This window comes from Leopardus geoffroyi, chromosome C1 (assembly GCF_018350155.1).
Source record: "Leopardus geoffroyi isolate Oge1 chromosome C1, O.geoffroyi_Oge1_pat1.0, whole genome shotgun sequence".
NCBI lineage: Eukaryota > Metazoa > Chordata > Mammalia > Carnivora > Felidae > Leopardus > Leopardus geoffroyi.
Window position 1 is genome coordinate 149,060,895 of NC_059328.1, and position 20,868 is coordinate 149,081,762.

At 37.9% G+C, this 20,868-nt stretch overlaps 1 protein-coding gene across 11 annotated transcripts in view; it reads right to left on the reverse strand.

Annotated features, from left to right (window-relative positions):
- BAZ2B (bromodomain adjacent to zinc finger domain 2B) overlaps positions 1–20,868 on the reverse strand; it is a 328,314-nt gene that overhangs the window by 22,833 nt on the left and 284,613 nt on the right. For 7 of the 11 annotated variants that reach the window (XM_045479949.1, XM_045479956.1, XM_045479948.1 and 4 more), the window contains 5 exons: positions 5,803–6,458; positions 5,252–5,525; positions 4,920–5,075; positions 4,382–4,542; positions 219–529 (listed from right to left, as the gene is read on the reverse strand). In XM_045479949.1, the coding sequence (XP_045335905.1) occupies positions 219–529; positions 4,382–4,542; positions 4,920–5,075; positions 5,252–5,525; positions 5,803–6,458 (1,558 nt within the window). The remainder of the gene's footprint in view (positions 1–218; positions 530–4,381; positions 4,543–4,919; positions 5,076–5,251; positions 5,526–5,802; positions 6,459–20,868) is intronic. The other 4 variants (XM_045479955.1, XM_045479954.1, XM_045479952.1 and 1 more) reach the window with 1 other exon arrangement.

Sequence of the window (20,868 nt, forward strand, 5' to 3'; positions counted from 1 at the left end):
GCCTCAAAGCTTAGTCACAACCAGGTAAATGTAAGATCACTTTGCAGGATTATCAACGCACATAACAAAAAAAAATGTTTTTACAAAGCACCATGCAAATAGCATGATCCATATGGATCACAGACATACAAGAAGATACATAGATAACAGGCAATAGAAAATAGGCTCCAATTAGCAAAGAAGCACAATAATTTTTCAAGTTAATCTCAATAACCTACCCGTCACCATCACCACTAATGGATGGTGCAGGAGCAGGGACAGTAACTGTGCCCACATTATCCAGTTTGATCTGAATGGTGGTACTTAAGGGGCTCTTCAGATACCTTCTCTCAATGTTCCGCTCCAAATCAGCCAGCCTGGTTACAGCTATATCTAGGGGGTTGTCACTCTTCCGTTCTAGTGCATGTGCACTGCTTTCTTCTTCGCCAGTAAATTCTCCATCATGCTCCTTGCACAACTTAGAAAATGACTTATGTTCAAAATATACCAAGTCCTCCCTTTCTGATGCAGGCTCTGGACACATCCAACCCTATATATCAAGAGAATAATGTTATTATGGTTTCCTCTTAAAATGCCTGATGGGTGAATTACCTGTACTTAAAATACAGCAGCAGACACCAGCTGATCTCAAGGATCTTTACTGAAAATTTTTACCTTGTGTTTCCTAATGCTAGGTAGAGACAAAAACAGAAAATTAAAAGAAACAGGTGTAAGGAAGGATTGAAGAAGAAAATTTAGTAACTTTCGATATGAAAGGTATAATGAAAATCAGCAAATATTCCAAAGGACTTGAGAATACATGCTTATTGATTTCATGGGACCACTTAAATGAAAAGCTCTCAGTAGTCTCTAAACTTTGCTCTTCCTTTCCATTTTCATTCCTTCCACCACTCTTCCATACAGATCCTTGTACTTACCATTTTTGCTTCAGCCACACAAGCTTTGCCAAAGCTGTTACATTTGTCTGTATGGCTTCTCCCTCTTCTCTTTACCTACCTAACTCTACTCATCCTGTAGCTCTCATGTTAAAATTTAGTTCCTCAGGGAATTCTTCCCTGATGTCCTTTAGGAAGTGAAGTCTCCCCATTACAGGCTCTCACAGAACCACAAAATACTCCATAGCCCTATGATAGTCCCAATTTTACACTATGAGGGCAGGGGCCATGTCTGCTTTTAGTCACTTTATCTCCAGCATAGTGAAGGCAAACAGACGGCACTTAAGATAGAGATGTCGATTGAATAAATGATCTTACAATTCAGCTTGCTTATATCAACCTTCTAGCTCTAAGTCCTTCAAAAATTCCCTACTATTTAACTATTCCCTATATTTTTACCACAACATTCAAGTACCTCGAGCTACCCTTTCTTTCATGTTCCCATTTATGCATCCCCCACTGCAGTCAAAATCCATGACCTGTCACTCCACAAATATGTTCTGAGCTTCCTGATCCTTGTGCTCCATTCATGCTGTTCACTTTTCCTGGCTATTCCGGGACTGTCAAAAGCTTCCTCATCTCAAGTTCCAACTCAACTTCTACATGAAATCTTCCCTGATCGCTCCCATATCACCACCAGAAGTCATATATTCTTTTACTAAATTCATGTATGACTGTATACTTCCCTGCAATCAGTTACTAGATTCTGCAGAGATGTATACATCTCGTCTCCCTATTATATGACAAGCTTTCTGAGGGCAGAAACCACCTTTTATCCCATTTTGTGATGTCCACTGACTAATGTGGAATGGGTACATAGTAAATAAAAAACAAAATGAACACTATCCTTTTTATTAAATCTCTTTAGAGATAATTACCTTGTCTTATATATTGGGATGAATTCTTCCTCATTATATATATTTTTTTTAACGTTTTATTTATTTTCGAGACAGAGAGAGACAGAGCATGAACGGGGGAGGGGCAGAGAGAGAGGGAGACACAGAATCAGAAGCAGGCTCCAGGCTCTGAGCCATCAGCCCAGAGCCCGACGCGGGGCTCGAACTCACGGACCGTGAGATCGTGACCTGGCTGAAGTCGGACGCTTAACCGACTGCGCCACCCAGGAGCCCCTTCCTCATTATATTTAGAAAGGACATTTATATTTAGAAAGGGTGAAATTATGAATAGTACACATAAGTGCACTAGGTACAACTCGTGTCAAATGTCCTCATTCTTTTCTAAATTTTTTTTAATGTTTATTTATTTCTGAGACAGAGAGAGACAGAGCAAGGGTGGGGGAGGAGCAGAGAGAGATGGGGACACAGAATCCAAAGCAGGCTCCAGGCTCTGAGCTGTCAGCACAGAGCCCGACACAGGGCTCAAACTCACAGACTGCGAGATCATGACCTGAGCCGAGACTGGACGTTCAACCGACTGAGCCACCCAGGTGCTCCTCAAATGGCCTCATTCTTATAGTTTGAAAGGGACCCTACATCCCACTTAAAAAAAAAAAATTCCAGGGCGCCTGGGTGGCTCAGTCGGTTAAGTGTCTGACTTGGGCTCAGGTCATGATCTCACGATTGAGGAGTTCCAGCCCTTGGGCTCCTGCTGGCAGTGGGAGTCTGTTTGGGATTCTCTCTGTCCACCACTCCCCCACTTGCGCTTTCTCTCTCTCTCTCTCTCTCTCTCTCTCTCTCTCTCCAAATAAATAAGTAAACTTAAGAAAAAATTTCCACTTAGCTACTGAAAACACAGCCAAACACATCTAAGCAGCCAATAATGTGAAAGGGTCAGTGCACTAAAACCTGAGTGTGTCTCCAGGAAAATGTTTCAGGTCCATGTTCTGACTTTATACATAAGTTAGAAAAGCATGATGATATGTTTTTCCAACCAATAGCCAATCAGAACTGGCAAATTAGATAGAGGGAGGGAAGTTGGAGGAAAATAGGGCTATTAGAACCAAATTTATCTATTTATTTTGTTTTTGTTTTCGTGATTTTAGAGCCAATCAAATTTAAACCAGCAAGTAGAAACAACTGACCAGGAGAGAAAACAGACTATAGAAAGCAGATATTGCCATTTAAAAAGCAAAGCACACTAGGATCATTTAATGTAGGGATAAAACCTCTTCACATTTCCTGAGGGAATCATTATCTAATAATTGGTCTTCATACTGAAGATACTATGTCACCAATATAATTTAAATCAAACTCATTATTCTCAATTTAAGAAGGTAGTGTAATGCATAACATAAGTGACCCAACAAACACGTTAAAAAAATTATGCCACTAAAAGGAATAATTATAATTTCTCCAGAAAATTAATTTGTGTAGAAGAGTTCATTTGTTGAAGATGCCAGATAAATGAGTCAGTTTTATATTGTGTTACAGTACCAGGAAGAAGATTCATATAGTTGGCTAGGACAATGGTTACAGTAAATGATAAATTTTTGCTTCCCAAAGTAGTTATGGTAGTTATGTTTGTGGCAAGAAAAGGATATTTTATTGGCTCTGGAAAATGGTATTTTTTGGAGATCCCTGAAAGTTTCTGAATTCCAGCATTAAAGTAATTTTGAAGAAATATTTTAATTACCGGATAGGATAGTATTATGGCATAAGCTTCTCATTCCAGATAAAACATGAAATATCAAATCGAATTACATGGAAACTACATTTTCCAAACCTTTTCAGGTGTATGTCTCACACTTATTCATCATCAATCCATTTATATCCTCAGAGACCTCACCTTATTATCAATTGAGAGGACCTTTATACTCTTTACAAAACCAAAAAAGTCTTGCACAGAGATAAAGCTTTTCTTTTGCCTTTCCACTGGAAACCAGTTCTGATCGTTGTTTGTGACACGGTAATGCCCAGTAGATAAATACACATATTAAAAGCTTACATAATATGTAGTTTATGCGTGTCTGAGTACCGTAATATAACATACATTCAGATATAGCTACATTCTCCAATTTTACATTATATAGAGTGAAAGTCTGACACAGAACATGGCTTGTATAGAGGTTCTTCCTGGTCCTATATGAAACACTACAGTAGGAGTTTAATAGAGCATTATATTATCACGGGTAAAACTGTGAAAGTCTGCTTGCAGTAAAGAACTGCATACCATAAATGAGATTTTTGATTGTCATTAAGGACGCAGTGAGGTTTAATAAAAAGAGCATATGATCTGGAGTTAGACTGACAGAGTGACTTGGTTTGAACCCACATGTAGCCACTTACTCTAAGACTACTGGCAGGTTACTTACTCTGAGCCTGTTTTCTTACCTGTGCGATGGGAGAAATTAATTCAGGATTGTATGGAGACTTAAATGAGATAAAATGAAAACATTCAACACAGGAACTGGCATATATCAGGCATACAATCAATGTTAGTTACCTTCCATTATCCTAAAAACAGATTTTATTCCAAGCCAATTTTACCTTTACTTGCAAACTTGCTGATGCAACTCTCCTTTCTAGATCTTCTACCTGTTGAAGAATACTCAAATCCATTTCCATTGCTTGTTCTTCTACTGACCAGTTCTCCACAATATCTCGAGTTACCTGGTTTTCTTCATTTTCATTTAATTCAATAATAGCAACTACATTTGAAAAGAAATTAATTTTAAAATCTACTTTACTCCTCAGTGATTTCTCTCGGAAAGTAAACAAAATTCCATGGGAACTCATGCATGTAATCAAACACACACAAATGCACCTGTGCATATGCAGGCAGCTTATTTTTAAAAGCAGGAATATTCTTTTTTAAGAAACAACACAATATGTCTGCAGGTTGTAAAAAATTGTAAGTAATACCACTTCAAGGAATGTAAATAGTTACTGTTTGTTGAGTAAAATAGGAAAAAAAAGATGCCTTTTAGTAATAAATTAAGACATACTAAAATATATCCTAAGGTAAAAGAATTAGTAAAATCTTCATAAGTAAGCAAAAGAGCAGAAATTTCTTTTAGATACATACCATCCTTATTCTTGATGCAAGCTTGGGTAATATAATCCAAGTGTTTCTGAATTTGTTTCTGTAATGCCTTTTCTCTTATTCCTCTGAGATGCAGCACTTTGAGCAAAGCTTTTAGGTCCTCCGGGTCAATAATTCTCCACCAACCAAACTGCATTTCTAAGTCAAGATGAATATGTAGAACTTTTACAAATATCTTGAATACAAATTAATGGCACAATGCAAATCAAAAGATTTATAACTACATATATAACCATCAAAGATTCAGTTATAATACAGGATTCTATTAACAGTGAAATAATGTAAGTGACTAAACGCCATCTCAATGTACCCACCTTCTGGAATAGGTTTTGGACTAGGAAAATCTACTGGTTTTGCTACTTCAACAGCTGCAGGTTGAGTTGAAGAGACTTTTTCATTCTGTGGGACTGGAGATTCACTTTTACTTGAAGCAACATTGGGAGTCAAGAACGAATTACCATTTCCTTCAGATAATCCCAACCCCGATCCCAGACTAGGTAAAGGTGACGTAAATGGAATATTGGAGGTAAGCACGCCAGTGGGCCATCCACAAAACTGGAGTCCCATCATAGATACTCCACTTTTCATCTACAAAAAACAAAACATTTCATAAGTAGAATAAACTAAAAAGTTAGGAAAAATGTTTAGCATCTTAAATTATTTTTTAAATTCTGAAAACAAAGTTATTAAATACGCCTCTGCATTAGACTAGAAGTGCATAGGCTTGTAATGAAGCTTGGTAATAGCAATTCTGACTTTTCCCAGTTTTCAAACGGTGGCAGTCATCATACAAATATTCAATGGATTCCCCATCTTCATGGGGTCAAAGATTAAAGAAAGCAACATAAAAATGACCAGTACAAACCTGAAGAGGTGATACAGCAAATGGATTTAGGCCAACAGGATTCTGAGCAGAAGATGACCCCAAGAGGGGAGCCGGAGCAGGGGAGGGGGACTGGGATGGTGGCTGAGACTGAGGAGTCACCACAGAAGCAGCTGATGCATCAGTATGGGTGAGTGAACTGTCATCACAAGGGGTTCTTGGCAAAAGGCTGAACCACTGTCTATTCTTTTCAGTCAGTGTTTTTAACAGCTGGTCATTGGGTAGAGGGCTGTAGAACTTCCCTGGACCACTTGAACCAGGACTGAATGGATTATTAGAGTCTGTCTTCTCCATGTTGCTTTGTGTTGCTGTTGATTGAATGCTGGCCAATGAATGTTTTCCACTGTTTTGATAAGACAATGTACACCCGTTTGCACTGCTATTTGGTTTGGGGGTTATTATGTCTGACTCAGGAGACATTTTAGCTACTTCTAAAAGCTTGCTTAATTTTGAAAAAGAGCCAGGTTTCTGAAGAAACAAGTTTGTGTTATCTTTTTCTTTAGGATCTTCCTTTTGCTCACAAAAATCTGGATTTGAGCAATTTAAGGTATCTTCAGAAGTCTCAAATATTTCTTCTTTGATCTGGATACTTTCTGCCTTTTTTAGTTTTTCTCTTTCTTTTGCAATTTCTTCTAGTCCTATAAAATTGAAAAGTATGAAGGTCAGTTATTCTATCAAACCAGTATTTTAATTGAATTTTATTACTATTTATCAAGTTTATGCATAAATATCTAAACAAACTTCTAGATTACTAATATTCTCCATTTTTTCCCTTTCTTTATAGGCTAGATTTGTTTGCTCATTGGAAAATTAATGTAATTTTGTAACTAATCATTACAAAAAAATTAAAATATTAACATATTAAAAGCCCTAATACATGACAAAAATTACTATTAACATTTTTTTGTAAATCCTTCTAGGAGTTCTATATGCAAACACATATACACCTAAGCCTATAAAGTGAAAAGAAAAAAAGGAAATCCTATTATAATATTCTAACCTACATGTTTTACTGAATAATACTCCGTAAACATCCTGATATATCAATAAATATATAACTGCACCATAAATTTTAATGGCTATCTTCAATGGAATGCAATTAATTTAAATAATCAATCTTCTACTGATAGCTATTATTAGGGTCTAATTATTCTATTATAAACAATGATGTAAATGGTGAATGATCTAGTATCTGTATCATTGTACTTTAAAATTTTTTTTTCTGATTTACTTCCTTAGCATAAATTTCCAGAAAAAACCTTACTGAATGTTGAGATAGGTACTTTTCAGATTTTTGAAGTATAATTGTCTTACTCCCCTCTAGAAAGTCTAAATTGATACACATTAACACCAGAAGTACACAAAAGCATGTATTTCCCTTAGTCCTCAAATAAACTGAATACTATTCATATTTTTTGTCTTTTCCAATATCTGGGGGGTGAAAGTCCAAATTGTACTTTTTTTATGATCACTACGTAAGATTATCTTTTCATAGGTTTATTGGTATTTCTCCTTTGTGGACTTCTGGTTCATATGTTTGACCAATGTTTTAAAAAAATAATTCATAAACACCCTTTTAAAAATATAAATACAGGGGCACTTGGGTGGCTTAGTTGGTTAAGTGTCCGACTTTGGCTCTGGTCATATCTTGCAGTTCATGAGTTTGAGCCCCACATTAGGCTCTGCGCTGACAGCTCAGATCCTGGAGCCTGCTTCAGATACTGTGTCTCCCTCTCTCTCTGCCTCTCCCCAGTCACCATCTCCCACTCACACTCTGTCTCTCTCTCTCAAAAATAATTTAAAAAAACATTAAAAATATAAATATACTAGTTTATTTGAGAAGTAATATGTGCTCAAGGTAAAATATTTAGTAATGAGAGGCATAAGGTAAAACCGTTTCTGTCCTACTCCCTCAATCCCTATTTCTACTCTTCATAGGTAACCATGGTTAACCAATTATGCCTGTAGATCCTTCTGGAGATCTTACATGCATACGTGTGACCATCATTTTACACTGTTACATAAATGAGATACTACTCTTCACTTTTCTGCAACTTAGAATAAAAACCAAACTCCTACACAAGGCCTACAACAGTGTATGATCTAGTTCCTGAAAAACTCCACAACCTCTGACCACTATTGTCCTTGTTCTTCCTTTCTCCCTTTTTTTGGTTCTCAAACATGCTAAGTTCTGACCTTTCTTGAGGCCTTTACACTTGCTATTTCCTCTGCGTAGAATACTGTTGTAACTTTGTCCTCATATTTGAAACTAAGTGTCATTTTCTCAGTGAAGTTTTCTCTGACTGATTATCTAATTTTTTAAAAATGTTTATTTATTGAGAGAGAGAGAAAGAGAGAGAGAGAGAGAGAGAGAGACAGAGCGGGAGTGGGGGAGGGGCAGAGAGAGAGGGGGAGACACAGAATCCGAAGCAGGCTCCAGGCTCTGAGCTGTCAGCAGAGCCTGACGCAGGGCTCGAACCCATGAACCGTGAGATCATGATCTGAGATGAAGTCTGGCGCTTAACCAACTGAGCCACCCTCTGATCACCTTATCTAAAGTAGGGGCCCCATCCCATTCACCTTAGAATATCATTCTGTATATTTACTTTGCAGAATTTACCATTAGACACAATAATCTGTTTATTTTCTATTCTACACCCCCTCACCCACAAACTAGAATTTAAATCAACAAGTTTGCTTAAAGGTAGAGCAATGTCTATCTTGCTTATTATTGGATCCCAAATGCCTAACATGATGGCTGCTATCAAATGGAAACTCAATAAATGTTTTTTGAATGATGAAATAATGAATTTAATGTTTTCACTATATATATACCTTCAACAGCTTTCAATGGCAGAACACATAATTATACTTGATCAGCTGCATAATATTCTATTATCTAGGTATATCATGACTTATTTAACCAATTCTATTAATGTCTGAAATAGCTCTTCTATGCTTCTCTTGAAATTCATTTCTACCCCAAATTAAAAGTCTATAACTCAGACTTAGGCTTCTGGCCAATCAGGAGTCACAGGGACTAGATTTACCTCCTTGCATGAAACAACCAAAAAACAGACAAAATATATGAAACAACAGTTTGTAAGAAACTGGACATCAGGTGACAATGAGAGAAACCAAAAGCAGCAAGCCCTATGATTGCCCTAGTTTACTGCCTTGGGATAGTTTCCAGGCTACATCACAGAGAGAGAAATCCAGACACAGCTGGAAGACTCCTGAGATGAGGAGATGGAACTGAGAGTCCAGGGGAGACCCAAATGGCTAGAGTGCTCAGGAAGGAGAACTGGAGAGGAGAGAGCTGCCTGGAGAGAGAACTCCACAGATGAGTGGACAGACACCTTGAGTGTTCAGCTAAATAATGGTAAGTGGCTATGTGTCAGGAATGCACCTGAGACCAAGGAAAGAACCACCTGAAAAGGATTAGAGGTGAAAGTGCTAGATACTCACACATGCTGGGAATGGACCCATTCCTACCAGCCAGGCTTGGAAACCTCAAAACTCACAGGCATCAGGTAGAATACTCAAGAATCTTGCTTCAGTAGTTAGGGGATAATTAGCCCTAGAATAAACACTGTTCTAGTCCTGCCTAACAAATTTTAAAAGCAAGACCTGAAAGGATCAAACTTTTCCCAAGTACCTTAACAATATTTCAGTTAAACAAAGCTCAGAAATGTTTGTGGGAATTAAAAAATATCCAGTACCAAATGAGATAAAATTCACAATGTCAGGCATCCAATCAAAATTAGAAGGCATGCAAAGAAACAGGAAAACACGATGCATAATTAGAAAAAAATCAATCATAAAAACTGACCCCAAACTAACAAGATAATAGAATTAGCAGACAAGGACATTAAATTTGAAAAAATAATGGCTGACGCTCTGGAAAACAGTGTGGAGGTTACTCAAAAAATTAAAAATAGAACTACCCTATGACCCAGCAATAGCACTACTAGGTTTATCCAAAGGATACAGGAGTGCTGATTCATAGGGGCACATGTACCCCAATGTTTATAGCAGCGCTTTCAACAATAGCCAAATTATGGTAAGAGCTTAAATGTCCATCAACTGATGAATGGGTAAAGAAGAAGTGGTTTATATATACAATGGAATACTACTTGGCAATGAGAAAGAATGAAATCATGCCATTTGCAGCAACGTGGATGGAACTGGAAGGTATTATGCTGAGTGAAATAAGTCAGTCAGAGAAAGACAGATATCATATGTTTTCACTCATACATGGATCTTGAGAAACTTAACAGAAGACCATGGGGGAAGGGAAGGGGAAAAAAATAGTTACAAACAGAAAGGAAGGGAGGCAAACCATAAGAGACTCTTAAATACAGAGAACAAACTGAGGGTTGATGGCGGGGGTGGGGGGAGGGGAAAATGGGTGATGGGTATTGAGGAGGGCACTTGTTGGGATGAGCATTGGGTGTTGTATGTAAGTGATGAATCACGAGAATCTACCCCAAAAACCAAGAGCACACTTTACACACTGTATGTTAGCCAATTTGACAATAAATTATATTAAAAAAAAGAAACAATAATGGCTGAAAAAATTCCAAATTTGGTGAAAACTATAAAACACAGACCCACGAAACTCAGCAAACTCCCAGGAAAAGAAACATGAAGACAACTACACCAAGACATACAATCAAATTGTTTAACACCAATGGATACAGAAAACCTAAAAGGCAGGTAACAAAAAATCTTATGCCTCATATAATCTCTATGCACTTTGTACACATTTACTCTAAGAAAACCCTACTTTATCACCCTAATTAGGCACATGTGGAAAGTGTCACTGTGCTTTATTCAAGTTATTGTTTAGTAAGTACTACTACTTGTTCTTGATTTATTCTGAGAACTAGTATCTTAAACGACTGCTGTCATATGTCCCAAAACAAACAGATTAGCCAAACTAAAAAACCAACCAACCAACCAACCAATTTTTACTGGCTTGAGACTAGTAGATGATGCCCCATTTATATCTAATAAAGTAGATGGAGCTGATGATACATTTTAATAGCCCATTCATCGTTGTCTTCAACTTCTGTATTCAAATTACTTAATTATGAACAGTTAAACCTCTTATTAAAATGTAAAATTATTTTAATGTAAATTATTTAATTTACACAGGATGTTTAGCATAAAGAGATTTTTAGATTTTATTTAAAAAAAAATTTTTTTTTTCAACGTTTATTTATTTTTGGGACAGAGAGAGACAGAGCATGAACGGGGGAGGGGCAGAGAGAGAGGGAGACACAGAATCGGAAACAGGCTCCAGGCTCTGAGCCATCAGCCCAGAGCCTGACGCGGGGCTCGAACTCACGGACCGCGAGATCGTGACCTGGCTGAAGTCGGACGCCCAACCGACTGCGCCACCCAGGCGCCCCATAGATTTTAAATAATTTTCTATCTCCTATCTCATACAACCCCCCTGGTTCCTTCCAGTTCTTACTTTTCTGACATGTGTCAATAAGTATTAATAAATATCTTCAAAACAGACTGAAGGCAAGAGATGAAACAGGGAATGCTGTTCACTTGATTCATTTCCCTGGTAGTAAACGCTAGTGCATCATAACCAAGAAAATACCATTTCTCATTAAAACAAATCCTAAACAAATAACATGCTTTCTACTGGAAAGAGATGATGTCTTCTTGAATTTTATCAGAATCACGCTGAACCTTCTCAGTTCACCTAACAGTTGTCATTGGACACTAGGTGTCCACCACTCTGAGTTCAAGTGAAAAAATTTTCCTTTGCTCTCTTTAGTTAGGCTGAAGCAAACTGTATTTTTCAAATAAATTTTACTACACTGTAAGTAAAACACAGATAGAGAACATAAGAAAAGTAAAAACACTGGCATTTAGAATACAGGTCCCTGTGCAGTGGCTTCCTCCCAGGGCTCAAAGGCACTTTTCCCCAGAAGTACTCTCACTGATTTTTAGTTGTCTTCATGTTGAGAGAGCTCCCATGACCCAGCATCCAGGAGATTTCTTGCTATTATTACTGTGGAGAAGACTAAAGGAAGCAGATTCTTATCATTTGTCTCTCTAGGATTGTTCCTTCCCAGTCTGATTCAGGAATTAAAAAAAAAGATGATTGATACCATAATACCCTTTCCCTTCATATGAGAGTCCCCCACATATCCATAACAGGAATTATGTTTTATTTACACTTCTAGATCAAATGCTGTAATCATATCCTAATACAAAATAGAAGAGTAACATTCACATCATAGTATATACATATAATTAACAACAAACTTGTTTCATTTTTGTTGCAATACCAAATAAATTATCTATAATCTAACATACCCCTACACACACACACACACACACACACACACACACACACACACACACACACATCTTTGGTTTTAGCTGGGTGGCCATGGGGGCTTTTTTCCTTCCCACTTTGCTGAGGGACAGCAGGACACTACAGCCTTTTAGCAGCTAATATCAACACTGTTCTCAGAGTCCTACATGTGTAGACTTTGCTTTTTGGTGTGTATACCCCCAAGCACTGTTCCTAGACCCGAAGTTCCCTTGATACATTTACTGTTAGAGAAACAAAGTGCTTTCTACCCTTTCTCACACTAACCCATAAATACAGAGCAAGCCATAGGATATAGTATTTTATCTCTTGGAGTGCTTTTGTCACAAATCCAAGTCCTATGGAACCACTATGGGAGCTGGGAGAACTTTTGTATTGTTCCTTCTCTGCTTGTAAGTTGCCTTTACTAATAAACTTTGCTGCTATTAGCACTATGTGTGTCATTAGTGGTTTTGTAACTGTGCATCTTGTACAACAATTGGTGTCCAACAAAGTTTAATGTCATGGATATTTGGAAGGGAAGCATACAGGGGTGGAAGAATTTCTCCTTGGGGTCAGTGGTAATTCACTTGGTGGACTTAGGAAGGTCTCAGTAGCTATGCCCAAGGATGAAAGAAGCACTACAGTGTACACTAAAGAGGGGGACTAGTGGTGATAAGGTGGTTTGAAATTCAGTTCTGTCCTTCCTTCCTTACCAGCTTAGAGATTTTCATGAGCCCTAAGTGGGAGAGTGAACTAGAAAGAGTGATAGGAGCCCCTTTAGAAGAGAAAGTGGGGCAAACTCCCACTATTATGTTAACTCCCCTGTTATGATGTGAACTATCCCCTATGATATGAAGCCAGTTATTGTGAGGCATGCTCCATAGGAACCTGAATGGGAATCCCAGCAGAAGGAAATCCATCAATAAACAAAGTAAGAGCTGGGTTCTCAAACTACCATAAACACTTGGAAGGATCCTTACAGGCTTGGCTTGCTTGTTTGCACAATAGTGGTATTAAAACAAGTGGAGTAGGGGGAATGCCCTTGCTACACAATAAGCAGTCTGGGTTAACTTGTAGTGCTGGGACAGGCATTGTCACCATTTTCAAGTTGGATGCTTGGTAGCTTTGGTAAAATAGATCCCTGTTGGGGTGATTTTCCCAAGACTCTTTATGTGAACTGGACTTGATCCACAGCAGATGTAGACACTAGCTACGTTACCATAATTCTAAGAAAACCCAGGGCTTGGGAGGGGATGGGCCTGACAACATGCCCTTGGTATAAAGAATGTTAAATGACTGAATCAGAACAGGTCCATGTATGTGGATAATGGCTTTGATTTTACTCCTTCACCTGGGAGGCAATGTTAGAAATGAAATAGTTCTTTTGGGTCATACAAGCCTCATTTCAGGGAAGGAAATGGAAAGTGAGAGCCTAAAATGTGGCACAGGTTTCTATACAAAATAAAAAGAAAAAAGGTACAAAGGAAGAAGATAGGCTAGACTTCTGGTATTGCTCATAGAGAGAAGCAATGATAAGACAGAGGTGATGTGTTGTATAATTTTAGAGTATGGAAGTGTTATCCACTTCAAAAATCTGAGAAGGTGGAAAAGAGACCCATGGGATGAGACACAGAAGATCCAATGGCCACTGGCTTGAGGAGTTGTTACGAGAGGGGGAGTTGCCAGAAGATTAGGTGAAGAGAGTCCCTGCAAAGGACTATCCCTCAGACATTACAGTGGTTGAGCCTCACCACATTCACCATCTGGTAAGATCTCATAGTCTCTAGACTCTTCAGGAAAGGATTTGGAGAATAGAACCAAGGGAAATACCCTGTATCATCTCAACTCTTGAAACGGGATTATGGGTTGGAACATTCACAGTCATCAGCTCTACTTTATGAAATTGATTCAACTCCAGAAGCCAGGCTTTCTTTGTTCCCTGATCTGGGCTCTTTCAAACTTAAGAAGGACCAGGGCTGGGCTCTATCCCTGGGTCCCCCTCTAAAGGACTGCTAACCACACTTCTCAGTTCACTATGCTAGAAAGAAGGGCCTCAAATATTTATGGGCTTGCTAGAAATGAGGGCCCAAGTGTCTACTGTTCTAGAATGCAAAACAGCCTGGGCAAACAAGTTCCCTTATTGTGGCTGCGAGTTGGTGTTACCTATGACTCAAAGCCCAGAATCGCAATCAATGTAAAGGCTTTTGGACCTTTTTGTGTGAACTCCAATTGTTCCTTTATCAGACTGCATAACTGGCATGAAAATACTGTGGTATTTAAGTCCTGCACAAGCATGTCCACATATCAGTGGGACATATTTGTTGTGACTTCTACTGGCAGTTTTGGTAACTGTTGGCCAGGCATGTTGTCAATACCCAGATGCACTGACCAGGCCTGCCATGGCTGTACAAGAGTGCTACATACCTGGAAGAGAACGATTGCATTTCTCATGCAAGAATAGATTCAGATAGGGGTACTGAACAACACCAATGCACTATTTAACGACACTGTTTGACACTAGCATTGTAAGTGTCTATGACTGAAGTCAAGACACTCTGATGACATTTGTTAACTTTTGAATATCTCATTTCCTCTAGCTATTGAATGGTATACACACCTTTTCTGGATATCGAGATACTATGTCTCTCCATGTGTGGACCATATAATACTATTAAGACTGAAGCATATTTATCACATGGTAAGATTTCCAGAAATAATACAAACAATTGGAATGCCTTTCACAGTTGTTGCCAAAGCTTGCCAACATAGTGTTGAGTGGCTGACTTGTCCGTGTTCCCTCTTCTCTACAGGCAGTACAGAATGCTGGAATGATATTCTAAAAGATGGGTGCACCAACACCCCTCCATGGTGACCTCCGTACATTGTCCCAGTCTGGCTGTCCTCTTCCGTTTATACTTTGAGCACTTCTCATACCTCATAAAGGTCCTTACACTGTGGTGAAGTTCCTTGGCATATTGGAGTTGAAGAGCAGAAATGGAGAATATACTTGCTATGCCAGGACCCTGAGTTTTTATACCTCAAAATTTCTCTCCTTTTTTGGCACCTTTCAACAGGTGGCTGGGAAGTTACTGTTGTTCATATTACAGATGAATGGATGGACACAAATGTCAATATTCTCCTACTTTTCAGATGACATTTGAAAGTTACACCCAGAGGAATGGTAATTTTTATTCTCTCTTTGTTACAACAGTTTTAAATTTTTGTTGTGCACTCACTCTACAGGCAGGAGATTTTGCTGTAGTCCTTTTACCCATACAATATATTCTGTCTGGAGGACATCTTTGGTGGGAAAATGGCACCTCCTGGTTTTGTGTGGAACTTACTGTTCCAGAAAAAAAGGACAGTCCATATAGATCACCACTGAAGATAATGATGGACTTGGCATGGGCATAAACATAACTGACCACAGAAGGTGAGAGGGTGAATATAGCATGAATGATTCTCCTGTTGCCTTTCTTACAGATATTAACAAACTATACTGAATAATCCTCTACAGCTATCCCACACAATGACACTTATTTCAAAGCTATCAGGATGTTGTATTTGTCATCCTCAACCTTCTTAATTATGGAGGACATTCTGTGTATTCTACTCCCAGACAGTGTCATAGGAATTACTCATTACTTCAGAGTCCTCATTTGTTCGGGCTATCCATAATTCTGTCCTTACTAATTATGCTGTGTAAAACTCCCTGTATCTTCTTAGAGGCAGAAGGACACTCATATCCTGACATCTCAGCTCCCAGTGATCCATCAGGGCCACCTGGTAGCACTTTTCCCCACTTCAGACCTACAGTTGAGTCTGGCTAACAGCACACTGGCAGTGTGCTAACCCCAGGGAAACATAAATGCCACATAGATACAAAATGTAGCATTGAACCAGACTGGCTGGCACTCTCTGTGATCCAGGGGAACTTGTTTTCTTATGTGAAAAGCAAGGCCTTCCTACTTCCTATCTGGACATAATACTGTCTACATACTTTGGGAATAACTATGAGACCTTTTATAATGGCACTAACTGGCTGGTTAGCTCATTTGGTTAGAGTGTGGTGTTATATGACTCAAAATCTAAAAGGCACTGGCAACTTTCCCAGCTGTGATCTCTAGGGTCAGCATCAAACCTACCTGCAAGATGGCAGGTATGTAGGGATACGAGCTTTCATTACTTTGCACAAGGGCTCCTTCCTTGAATAGGCACCCATGAAGCTGAGGGTATGACCCCAAATCATCTACACTGAGGGACACTACCACTGAGAAGGCTTGGGCTGTTATCACTGAACAAAAATAGCACTGATTCCTTGACCCGAGTAATATTATAAATGCATAGCTTTGGACCATTTGTTGAATATACTATAGGCAGATTGCTCAGGGTAATTGATGTTGTGCAATATTGTTTGTTTTGGAATTTCTCTGGCTTATCTGATTTCTCCTTCAGAAGGCACCATTTAAAATCCAACTGATAACTGTTCCACCTAGTGAAGGCATATACCTACTGAGTCACAAGGGTCAGAGGGTAGACTGAAGCAGAATAAACCCTCAGTTTTAGCTAAATGGCTACAGGGGCTCTCTTCCTTCTCTCTTCCCAGAGGCCCAACAGAAAGCCAGATTAGTCACTGAGCTGGTTTGCAGATGGACAGTAGGGCCTTTGGCTGATGTTGGCACTGTTCCCAAGGCCCTCAGTATGTGGAACCTGCCCTTTGTAGTCATATTCCCTATTGCTGTTCCCAGGTACAGAATTCCTATATATATAGGACCTATATAAATATTTTATATATACATATATACATACATACACACACACACACACACACGTAATATGTTGTTCCTTAGAGAAACAAAGGGTTTTCTACCTCCTCTTGGACTAAGCTAAAAAAATAGAGTGTGAAAGAAGGCATCTCTCTCTTTGGGTGTTCTTGTTGCCTGTCTAGGCTGCAACTGGACGACACTCTTGTGGAACCAACATGGGGGCTTAGAAGATCCTGTGTGCTTTGTTATGTGCTCTACTCTTGAGTTACCATACTGATAAACTTTGTTATTAGCACCAAGTGTTTCACTCATGGTATGGGTTATCTTACACGAACACCCTGAATTTAATTAATAATTTTCTTTGGAGGTAATCCCAGACCTGATTTCTTTTTTGTTATAATATTGAGGATAAAGATAATTTTAGGGATTTTTAAAAAAACTTGGACATTTATTTTTTAAAGCTTGTGCATTCATACTTTTAAATAGATGAATGTTGTTAAACCTAACTTTATTAAGAATAGATGGTGTTTTTAGATAACTTTTAAAAAGTGACAAATGAGAGGAATAGAATATTGCATATCGTTAATATTGTATTAACTTTTGTTTTAAAGTGGGCTCCATGCCCAACATGGGGCTTGAACTCACAACCCTGAGATTAAAAGTCATGTACTCTACTGACTGAGCCAGCCAGGTGTCCCCTGTATTAACTTTTAATATCCAGTATTTTATGGTCGTTTCTACTAGTTGGTACTTATTCATCTTTATCAGCCTTGCCTCCCAGATATAGTATTTGTCTATATTACATATTAATATGCTTTTGTTCTTTGTCTTCATATATGGTATATCTTTCCAATTCGGTTGTGAGCTCTTTCTGGAAACAGGTTAATTGATTCTTTTGTATCTCCATAGTACTTAGTACAAGGCACAAAACAAGTGCAGATTAAACACTTGATTAAAATCATAAAGGTTTTTTTCTACTTTAATTAGCTGTAAGATAAAGAGAAGGAATCTACATCTGTTATTTATTTTATAAGTTTCATAGCACTTAGAATAATATAGCAGATGCACATTTATCAGCGAATTAATAAAACCTTTATGAGAAAACCTTTAGGTGAAAATTTATTCCTCCTTTTCCGCTGTACTATGCAATGACCACAAATAATAGTATAAAGTATGATTAATATTTATATATCACTTTGTACCTCTTTTAAATTCATTATTTGACATGATAATAACCAAAGAATTTATACAGAGCCTATTACAATTCTCTTGTAGAAAGAAAAATCAGGGTCCAGAGAGGTTAAATTGTGGGACCTGAAAAGAAACTGAGGTCCAGTAACTATAAATTCAATAAATGTTATTTAATTTGAGAGGCCTCAAATTAAAAAGTTTCCTGTAAGCTATTCTTATAAACCTGATAAAGACATTTAATTACTTACTTTCTTAAAGTATTTTTAATGTGCCTGTGATACATAAAGTACAATGTTTTACACTACGTAGAATCAAAAGTTGTACATATAAGGGCTATAAAACTTAAATAATATAAATAAACTGAATGTATATCAATTGCCAAGATAATGATACAATTATTTGGTTTTCTAGGAGTTCACAGGTAAGCTGGAGAAGAATTTATAAAAAGGCTAGAACTTGAGCTGGATCAAGAAAGGTGAAATTTAAAATGATTAAAGAAAAGGCAAATTAGCGTTATATTGAACAGAACTCAGCAAAACAAAGTATGCAAAGTAGGAAGAATGCACATGTGTTAAGCAGTGGTGAGTAGATTGGTCTATGTAAATTCATATTGGGGAACAGTATGAAGACATTTTGAAGTCAGATTTATAGAAGGCCATGAATGCTTGTATGCCAGGTTATACAAAGACTTATTACATCATCTTATAGGCAGTAGGAAGTCCTTCGAGGTTTTGAAGCAGAGACATGATATGATGACAGAATGTAATGGAAGGAAGAGATTGTATAGAGAGAAGTTGGGGGCAGCTGTAATAATCCACATATATATTAAGAAAGAACTGATTTCAGCAGTGTTGCAGAGATTGACTTTAGACATTTTGAAGGGAAAGCAAACATCCTAGATAACTTCAACTTTACAAGCTCAGGTGACTGAGATTAATGTGGACCTTAGTCAAATCGAACAATATGTAATTGGTCTGGGGTAGGGCTCAGGTTTTGTGATTTTTTTTTAAGGTTCTCATTTGATTCTTGTAGCTAAGGTCAAGTCAGTCATCGGGCACTTTATTGCTCTTAAGCTTTACCAAGGCTGTGCACCTCAGTGACTCACAATTTTATAATATTTTTTTCTGTAATTTTATAATTTTAAATTAAATCTCTAAAGATATATGCACCTTTATGTTTATTGCAGCATTTTTTAAAGTTTTTTAAAAAAATTCCAGTTAGTTAACATACAGTGAAATATTAGTTTCACGTGTATAATTTAGTGATTCAACACTTACATACAACAGCTGGTGCTCATCACAAGTGCACACCTAAATCCCCATCACCTAGTTAACCCAACCCCCCTAACCGCCTCCCTCTGGTAACCATCAGTTTGTTCTCTATAGTTAAGAGTTTGTTTCTTAGTTCGCTTCTCTCCCCCCCCCGCCCCGCCCCGCCCCGCCATGGTCGTTTGTTTTGTTTCTTAAATTCCACATAAGAGTGATATCATATGGTATTTGTCTTTCTCTGACTTATTTTGCTCAGCATAATACTCTCTAGCTCCATCCATATCATTGCAAATGGCAAGATTTCATTCTTTCTTATGACTAATATTCCATTTTGTGTGTGTGTGTATGTATAAAGAAGTGATATATATATCAGTTGATGGGCACCTGGACTCTTTCCATAAATTAGTTATTGTAGATAATGCTGCTATAAACATCAGGGTACATGTATCCCTTCGAATTAGTATTTTTGTATTCTTTGGGAAAATATCTAGTAGTGCAGTTGTTGGATTGCACAGTGGTTTTATTTTTAACTTTCTGAGGAACCTCCATACTGTTTTTAACAGTGGCTGTACCAGTTTGCATTCCCAGCAACAGTGTAAGAGGGTTCCCCTTTGTCCACATCCTTGCCAATACTTGTTGTTTCTTGTTAATTTTAGCCATTCTGACAGGTGTGAGGTGATAGCTCATTGTAGTTTTGATTTGCATTTCTCTAATGATGAGTGATGCTGAGCATCTTTTCATTATCTGCCATCTGTATGTCTTCTTTGGAAAAATGTCTATTTATGTCTTCTGCCTATTTTTAAATTGGATTATTTGTTTTTTGAGTGTTGAGCTTTATAAGTTCTTTATATATTTTGTATAATAATCCTTTATCAGATCTGTCATTTGCAAACATCTTCTCCATTCTGTAGGTTGCCTTTTAATTTTGTTGATTGTTTCCTTCACCATGCAGCTTTTTATTTTGAAGAAGTCCCAATAGTTTACTTTTGCTTTTGTTTCCCTTGCCTCAGGAGACATATCTAGTAAGAAGCTGCCAAAGCTGATGTCAAAGCTGATGTCAAAGAGGTTACTGCCTGTGTTCTCCTTTAGGATTTTAATGGTTTCCAGTCTCACATTTAGGTCTTTAATCCATTTTGAATTTATTTTCATGTATGGTCTAAGAAAGTGGTCCGGTTTCATTCTTTTGCATGAAGCATTATTTTTAATAGCCTAGATATGGAAGCAATCCAAGTGTCCTTCAATAGATGAATGGACAAGAAGATGTGGATGGACAAGAAGATGTGCTATGCATACATACGCATGTGCACATGCATGTGCGCATGCACACACATACACACAGGAATATTACTCAGCCATAAAAAAGAATGAAATCTAGGGCGACTGGTTGGCTCAGTCGAGTTAAGTGTCTGACTTTGGCTCAGGTCATGATCTCACGGTTCATGAGTTTGAGCCCCACATCAGGCTCTGTGCTGACAGCTCA